The sequence below is a fragment of the Ailuropoda melanoleuca genome, chromosome 8, assembly GCF_002007445.2.
Source record: "Ailuropoda melanoleuca isolate Jingjing chromosome 8, ASM200744v2, whole genome shotgun sequence".
Lineage (NCBI taxonomy): Eukaryota > Metazoa > Chordata > Mammalia > Carnivora > Ursidae > Ailuropoda > Ailuropoda melanoleuca.
The window spans coordinates 62,521,779-62,531,006 of NC_048225.1; the positions used below are offsets into that span (position 1 = coordinate 62,521,779).

General features: G+C 37.6%; 1 protein-coding gene across 1 annotated transcript in view; it reads left to right on the forward strand.

Moving 5' to 3' along the window:
* The window catches only part of CTR9 (CTR9 homolog, Paf1/RNA polymerase II complex component), a 19,590-nt gene that overhangs the window by 8,113 nt on the left and 2,249 nt on the right, over nt 1–9,228 (forward strand). Inside the window, exons 7-9 of the mRNA XM_034667625.1 lie at nt 5,514–5,621; nt 8,883–8,990; nt 9,164–9,226. Coding sequence (XP_034523516.1) covers nt 5,514–5,621; nt 8,883–8,990; nt 9,164–9,226 — 279 coding nt within the window. The remainder of the gene's footprint in view (nt 1–5,513; nt 5,622–8,882; nt 8,991–9,163; nt 9,227–9,228) is intronic.

Genomic DNA, 9,228 nt, shown 5'->3' on the forward strand with positions numbered 1-9,228 from the left:
TTGTTGGGAAGAGCCTGCTTCTGCCTACTTGAAGGTGACAAAATGGATCAGGCTGATGCGCAGTTTCATTTTGTACTCAACCAGTCTCCAAATAATATCCCAGCCCTTCTTGGTAAGTCATTTTTGGCAACCATCTTAGGAAACTATCTTTCATCATATGCCTGTAATATGTTTCTTTGACTGGGCTGGACAGCAATGTAGAAGAGCTTTACTTTATAAAAATGAAACTATCTGCAATAGATCATTGTTTCTTTTGAAGTTACAAACACAGACCTGTACCCCTGAAACAAATAATACATTATATGTTAATTAATTGAATTTAAATTTAAAAAAAGAATTCCCTTTACCATTGAAGTCACTTCAAAATATTAAAAAAAAATTTATATATACACACACACACCAGTTAAGAATAATTTGTTATCCAGTTCTAAAGAGTCAACAAGCGATGTCTATTTGGACAACTATAAGCTATTTTAATTGTTTTATACCATTTAACAGGATTCTTTTATTTATAGGCATAAATAAATATATCCTTATGGAAAACAAGTTTAAATATGAAATCATTTTCACCATTTTCAAGTATTATTCAGAGGTGTATGGATTTAGGTGAGTTTATATAGAACATGTGAGACTTGTGTTCTTTAATCAATGCATGTTTATTTTTAAAAATTATTATAGGTAAAGCTTGCATTTCATTCAACAAGAAGGATTACAGAGGAGCTCTTGCTTACTATAAGAAAGCATTGCATACTAACCCAGGATGTCCAGGTAAGAAAAAAACTTTATTTGAAGTCTAAGCTATATGTGATCCAACTGAAAATATTGAGGATCTGGCAGTTGCCTATGAAGTTAGTTGTGAAAAGATGCTATGGGGTTGTTGAAATGACAGAATTGAAATTAAAAAAAATATATTGTGTTTGATCCAAAAGCTGAATAGCAGATCTTTTTTTTTTTTAAGATTTATTTATTTTAGAGAGAGAGAGCAAACGTGCATGAGTGGGGGTGGGAGGCAGAGGGAGAGAATCTTTAAGCAGACTCCCTGCTGAGCATGGAGCCGATGCAGGGCTTGATCTCATGACCCATGAGATCGTGACTTGAGCTGAAACCAAGATTCAGAAGCTTAACCAACTGAGGTACCCAGGCATCCCTAGGAGATCATATTATAATCTTTTTGCTTTATACTATTTGTCTATTTAAAATCTCAGTCATTTATAAATCTTATTGATCAATTGTGCCAGGTGTTGTTCTAGACTGAAGGAATGCAGCAGTAAACCAAAAAGACAAAAGCTCCTGCCTTGGGGGGCCTGGGTGACTCAGTGGATTGAGCGTCAGACTCTTGGTTTGGCTTAGGTCATGATCTTGGGGTCATGGGATCGAGTCCCATGTCGGGCTCCACACTCAGCAGGGAGTCTGATGGATATTCTCTCTCTCTCCCTCCGACCCTCCCCCTGCTCACTCATTCTCTCTGGAATGAATAAAAAAATCCTTAAAAAAAAAATTCCCTGCCCTCGTGGAATTCATTTTGCAGTGGGGAAGATAAAATGAGTAAAATATATCCTGCATAAGATGGCAGTAAAAGGAAAGTAAAGCAGAAAAGGTGTATGAGAAGAATTGGGAGATTGCTTAGAAAGGTTGACCAGGGAGCGCCTGGGTGGCTCAGTCAGTTAAGCATATGACTCGACTTTGGCTTGGGTCATGATCTCACGGTTGTGAGGTCAAGTCTTGCGTTTGGCTCTGCACTGGGTGTAGAACCTGCTTAAGATTCTCTCTCTTGGGGAATCTGGGTGGCTGAGTCGGTTAAGCATCTGACTCTTGATTTCAGCTCAGGGGCCTGGCATCAAGCCCCACATTGGGCTCTGTGCTCAGTGGGGAGCCTGTTTCTCCCTCTTCCCTCTGCCCCTCCCCCTGCTCATGCTCTGTTTCTCTCTCAAATAAATAAAATCTTAAAAAAAAAAAGATTCTCTCTCTCCCCTTCTGCCCCCCCCCACCAAAAGAAAGAAGAAAAAAGAAAGGTTGACCAGGAAAGTGGTAACAATTAAGTAAAGACCTTAAAATAATAGACATGTAGATATATGGAAGAAGATTATTCCTAGAGAGAGAGAACAAGAGGTATAAAGGTCCTGAGAAAAGAGTTGGTCTAGCAAGTTTGAAGAACAGTGAAAAAGCTCTCTGCATGTGGAATGGAGAGAGAAAATGAAGAGGAAAAGTAGTAAGAATTCGGTCAAAGATAGTACCAGGGACCAATCATGTAAGGTGTCATAGATTATTATTATTATTATTATTATTATTATTATTATACGGACTTAGGCTTTTACTTTGATAGACATAGGAAGTCACTCGAGGGCTTTGGGCAAAGGAGTAAGTGATGATCTTACTTATATATATATTTTTTAAGATTTTATTTATTTAACAGAGAGAGACAGCCAGCGAGAGAGTGAACACAAGCAGGGGGAGTGGGAGAGGAAGAAGCAGGCTCCTAGCAGAGAAACCTGATGTGGGGCTCGATCCCACAATGCCGGGATCACGCCCTGGGCCGAAGGCAGAGGCTTAACAACTGCACTACCCAGGCACCCCTGATCTTACTTATATTTAAAAGGATCATTTGGGCTTCTGGGTTGAGACTAGAGTGGGTCAGGGGGGCAAGGACAGAAATGGGGAGACCAGGTAGAAGGCTTTGGCAGTCGTGTAGGTCAGAGATGATTGCGGCTTGCGCTAGGTGATAGTAGAGGAGCAAGTGATTGGAATCTATGTGTTTTGAAGTAAGAACTGACGGAGCTGATGTGATGCATGAGACAAAGGAGGAATCAAAGGTAACTCCTTGTAAGAGTAGAGTTACATTTTAATACATCTGGAAAATAGTTCAAGACAAATTAGTTTTAGACATGAAAATTTTAAAATACCTTTTAGATCTACAAGTGGAGAGGTTAGGAGTGCTGTTGTTCAGGAAAGAGGTCTGAGCTGAAGTAATTAATTTGGAAGTCATCAACATGTAGATGGTATATAAAGCCATGAAACTATGAGGTCACCAGGGGACTGAGTAGAGATAGAAAACAGGTCAAGGATGGTGCTCTAGGGCACTGTGACATTGTAGAGGTTAGGGAAATGAAGAAGAACCAACAAAGGAGCCTGAGAAGGAGCAGCCAGAGATGTAAGAGGAAAAGAGAGTAAGGGTAATGTCCTTGAAGTCAAATGTAAAATGTTTCCAGGACAGGGTCAGACACTGTCCCATTCTATTGTTAGGTCAAGTAAAATAGGAACCCAGAATTGACCATTGAATTCAGCAGCATAGTAATCGTTAGTGACCTTGATAAAAGCAGTTTTACTGGAATGGCGGGGGTGAGATCCTTGGTGGAGTACATTTAAGAGAAAATGGAAAAGGAGAGTTAGAGAGGCAGCAACTATAGGTAGAGCTTTCAAGCAGTTTTGCTTTCAAGGGAAGAATAGGAATGGGTTGACAATTGGAAAGGGAAATGGAATCAAGAGAGGATTTTTTTTTTAAGATGGGAGAATGTATGTATATGAGAATGATGTAGTAGAGAGAGAAAATTTGATAATGCAGAAAAAATAGGAGAGGGCTGCTGGAGCAGTGTCCTTAAATAGATGAGGAGGGTAAGATCCAGTGACCAGTGGGGAGGTTGGCCCTTCATGGGAACATGGTGGAATTTTGGCATGGCCTTGAAGTTGGGTAGCAAGTATAAGCATAGCTCTGAAGGGAATGACAGTATGTGCACATAGTCACAATGTTGAAGGCCTTCATGAAACTTTTTGCTGTCTTTAAAAATTGCTCTTTGAAAATTAAATCTTGAAGGTACAGTGTAGCCAGAGTGCAAGAAAAATACCAGTATTGTAGGTATTCTGTTCATGGTGAGAAAGGGAGTGGGCAGTACGGTATAATATCCACTGAAACCAAATTCATGATATTCCAAAAGATTTTATAGTGTAGTTATACTGAGGTTAATTTTGAGATTTTGCAACTAATAGAGAATATTTAATCATTTTGTTTAATTCAAACCCTAAAAATGTCCCATTTTGACAGATTAACTCTTTTTTTAGCGGAAGTTTGTTTAGGAATGGGCCATTGCTTTGTGAAACTTAACAAACTGGAGAAGGCTCGTCTGGCATTCAGCAGAGCCCTGGAACTCAATTCCAAATGTGTGGGAGCATTGGTTGGACTGGCTGTACTAGAACTCAACAATAAAGAGTTATGTGAATGAAAAAATTCTTTCGTGACTGGTCTGTCAGGCTCACTATACTTATCTAAAACTCTTGAGACCAGAGTGTTTTAGACGTCAAGATTGCAGATAATAGAAATGTAATATGATGCCTGCACTGCATAATATCTAACCCCAGGTATTAGGACACCACCCCAAATGCAAACTTATATTTCTCTGTTGGAATGAGTGACTGTTCACACTAATAGGATAACCCCACAATTTAGGTAAAGTTTTGCCCCCATGTAAGCTTGCTCTAAGATTACCAAACAAACTTGTTTTTTAAGAAGTTTTTGAATTTCAGAATTTTAGGTAAGCAGTTGTACAACGTTTGTCAGTTTGGAATGCTTTCCATTGCAAGTAACAAAAAGCCTACTGCAATGACTTAAACACGAGGGTTTTTATCGTCTGCCAAACCAGCTATCTAAGGTCTTGGATTTGGCACCTCAGTATCCTCAAACCCAGAATTTTACATCTTTCTGTCCTTCCTTAGTATGTGGATTTTCCTCCTCATGTCTGTCACCTCATAGTTGCAAGATAGCTGCTATCTTTCCAGGCTCTTGTTATTTCATCAACCTTATATAGAGGGAGGAAAGGGAAAGGATAAATGGCCTTCTCTTAGAGCGGTTCTATGCCCGTCATGCTTCCCCTTGTGTATAATTGTCTAGACAGGGTTGTCAGAGTTTCTTAGCCTTAGCTAAGCTACCTATTGACTTCTAGAGCTAGGTAATTTTTTGTTGTGGGAAATTATCCTACCCATTGGTAGGACGTTTAGTAGCATCCCTGACCTCTGGCAACTAAATGCCAGTGCGTCCTCCCTGTTGTGATAATGAAAAATGACTTTGCCCCCAGTTTAGAACCACTGCCTTAGGCTGATCCCCAGAGAAGGGAAATAGATTATCTTGACTGGTTTAGATCAATCATCATTCATCCCCTGGGGTTTGAGAAGAGGAAGAAGGAACTTTCCTTCCTGAAATTAAAAGATCACAAGCTGCAAAGTCTGGACTCTATTAACACAGTAAGGGGGGTAAACTGGCTGTTGGGTAATCCGCAGACATCTGCCACATCAAGAAGACAGCCAGGATCTATAAAAATACCAAAGGTGGCTGATTGTGAGGGAAGTTCTAACAATTTAATTCACTATTAGAAATTTTTTTTTATCCCTGCTGAAGGTTAACTGAAACAAGAGCTATATTTTGGTATCTGAACTTAGATTTATATAACCTTATTTCTTCAGACTATAAAGGAAACTTTGAGAAAAATGCTAAGCAAGTAATGACCCTGTTGTCATTTTTTTTTTAGGCTGATTCCATCAAAAATGGTGTCCAGCTTCTTTCCAGAGCCTATACTATTGACCCTAGCAACCCCATGGTATTGAACCACTTGGCAAATCACTTTTTCTTCAAAAAGGTAAGAGAAGTCAATTTATTAAAGTTGTTTGCTTTTAAATCCTGATTTGTTTTTCTGTTCTGCAGTTGGTACTTTTTTAAACTTGGAATAAAATTGAAAATGTCGAGTTTTTTTCAAATTAAAATTTGTATTAGTTAATTGGGGGTGGGTATATTTGTTCACTTACTCATTTAATATTTATTGACCCTTTATACTCTACCCAACACTGCAGTAGAGACGTGGAGATGAATAAAGTGTGGTTTCTGCCCTCGGTTCAGTTTCATAGAAAACACAGACATGTAAACAAATGTAAATATAGAAATAAAGGCCTCTATCTTGCTGTGGTAGAAGAAATGAAAGAGGAGGTGACCAAGTGGTTAAGAAGGGTCTTCACCAAAAAGGAAAAGCTCTTGAACTAGGTTTTTAGGAGGAGGTCTTTAGGTAGTTGAAAGGGGAAAGGCACAGATGTAGAAATAGTCTCTAGTTTAGTAAAAGCATGGCATATGGTGGGCTCATGCTAGACAATGCATTGGATCCAGGTAGTGAGGCACTTGTGTCATTTAAGGGGTTTGGACCTACTTACATAGGTATCCAAGGAATTATTGAAATTTTTATTTTTGCATATTGATCAAGATATAATTTTTAGAGTTGCTACTAGTTCTGTAGAAGCAATGGTATTTTAGATTTCTTGAATACTAAATCCAAGATTTCATTGGCAAAGTTTTTATATAGTAAGTATGAAAGTTTTATTTGCCGTATGGAAACCAGGTACTAAATTGTGCTAGGAACTTTAATTGGATAGCAATTTAGGTAAAAGTGATAGCATATCACTGTTATTACTGCTATTAATATGCAGTGAATACTTACTAAATACCAAGTATTATTAAAAATGAATTTCATGGGGGTGCCTGGCCGGCTCAGTCAGGAGAGCATGGGACTCTTGATTTCAGTATTGTGAGTTGGAGCCCCATGTGGGGTGTAGAGATTACTTCAATAAATAAAACTTAAAAAAAAGGCATTCCATGAATTTGAAGAATAGTCAGGTAATAGTCAGAGGTAGTTAATATTATCCCCATTTTGTGGATGAATAATTGAGGCAGAGGTAATAGGCTAAGGTCACACAGCTATTTACCATGATGCCTTACTCCTTCTGGCTATAGCAGCATACTCCCCATTCCTAATAAATTATTAATTAAGCTTTATGCTATAACTGTTATAGAAGGAGAAGGCAACTATTTAGGGAGAAGATGGAAATGTATCTTATAAGTACTTGAAGTGTTACTGTTTCAGATAAAAGAGTTACACAAGTATGCTTTTTACTAAAAAGAAAAACAAAGGACTAATAATCCTAAATATTTGAGTACATATTTAATAATCATTGCTCACAGCTGTTAGGACAGCTTCCTTGAACCAAATGAAAATTATTCAGTTTTTAATTTTCAATGCTAGTCACCCTTCCACTGCTGAAGATAAAGTCTTGCTTTTTAACAAGCTCAAAACCCTTTAGATTATATATGTGAAATATGTAAATCAAGCCAGTCTATTTGAGTGTTTCTGAACACCTGATATGTGATCAACACTGTGAAGTCATCTTGCAGTGCATAGATGTCCTAACGATTTACAGAGCATGCTCACATATGTTTTCTTGATCTGTCATCAGAGCAGCCCTAGGAAGTAAGCAGGATATTTCTATTTCCCTTTCTATGAATAAGAAAATTGAGATTCAGCAAAGTTAGGTAACATCACTTGCCCAAATTCACTCAGTTAGCAGGTAGTACAGTTGAGATATAGTATTTTAATTCTCTGCCCACCACACTACATTGCCTCTCCTGTAGAAGAATCATTTAGCTGGGAAGAAAAGGCATTATTAATTAACATCCCAGGTACTTCAGTAATTAAGTAGTAAAGTGGGTTTAGAGCTGGGAGCTATGGTGACTCCTAGAGCAATTACCACAGACTTCCAGAAAGAACTGAGAGTTAAGGTTGGTTGTTTGATCAGAAAGAGAAGCAGCTAGAATGCAGAGGGGTTGGGGACAAAAATTGGAGGAACCAAAGAGATGTGAATAAGGATTTTAAAATGGAATGTAATCTCCAATACATTTTATGTTAAATTTCAAAATGGAACCATTTTATTCCCTAAAAGATGTATCATGAGCCAAAGAATAATAAAAATAGAAAAATTGAAGTATATTCCAAACCCAACATTTGACCTTTACCCTCATCCCCGGGAGCAATATTTAAATTTAGCTGAAAGGCTGTGCAACCTAATTCCAAGTGTAGAGTTTGAATCACTTGGTTCAAATTCAGGTACCACCATTATATAGTTATGTGGCTTTGGGCAAATAATTTCCCTAAACTTAAATTTCCTCACTTGTAAAACAGTAATAAAACCTGCTTTATAGGATTTGAGTAGTGGCAGTTAGGATTCAATGTCATGCACATATTAAGTACATATCTAATGGAAAACAGTTACTGTTAAGAACAGCAATCACATTATTATTCCTAATATTTAAAAAAAAAGTTGAAACTGACTATTGACCAAACAAAGGCTCTCCAGACCAGATTACTATCAAATGGATAAAACATATCCCTATTAAAACCAGAAAGTTGTTTCCTACTCCCAGCGTATGAACTCTGAATTTGAGACTCTCAGAAGATTAGCTCTGTAATCCAAATTAAGTCAGGTCTAATGGGAAAGTCATGACCCATGCATCTGAAGAGATCTGAATTCAAATCCCGTCACTTAAGCTTGCTACCCTTGTGTATTACATTTCCTTGGAGTCAGAAAAAAATTAAATCCAGATTCTAGCTTTTCCACCTTAGACAACACACTTTATTTCTTTAAGCCTCCATTTCCCCATCAATAAAATGGTAATAATGATACTCTTTGAAGGGTTTTTGACTGAGGCTAGAATAAATGTAAGTATCATACCTACCACAGTGCTTAGTATATACTAGTTCTCAATAAATTGTAACTGTTTCCTTTACTAGTAATAAGGGACTTAACCTCTCAGGTTTTCTCATCACAAAAATAGGGCTGATACCTCAAAGGGTTGTTGTGGGATTAAATAAAGTAATAGATGTGATGGCTAGGTGTTAAGGTCTATGTAAATGAATGTATATGCAAGGAGAATGAGAAAAATGATTCGTAATTCTGGATACAGCACTGTTATTGGTAATTGAGTGAACACATTTTAAAAATGAAGTTTGAGGAAGCCTTATGATTGAGACTGTTAGAGTTGTTTGAATTGACTCGGTTGATTTCTGGATCCCATTGTTCAGGATTATAATAAAGTCCAGCACTTGGCTCTCCATGCATTCCATAATACAGAAGTGGAGGCTATGCAAGCAGAAAGTTGTTATCAGCTGGCTAGATCGTTCCACGTTCAGGTAAGATCATTTTAAACCTTCTCTAAATATCTAATTCTTTTGTTTCATAGTGTTTCAAGTCTTTTAAAAACGTTTGCACATGAAAAAGAAGATAAACTTTTGTANGTTTGCACATGAAAAAGAAGATAAACTTTTGTACATACTCTTGGTCTTGTTTTATTTTCATTTTTTAGGAAGATTATGACCAAGCCTTCCAGTACTACTATCAAGCCACACAGTTTGCTTCATCCTCTTTTGT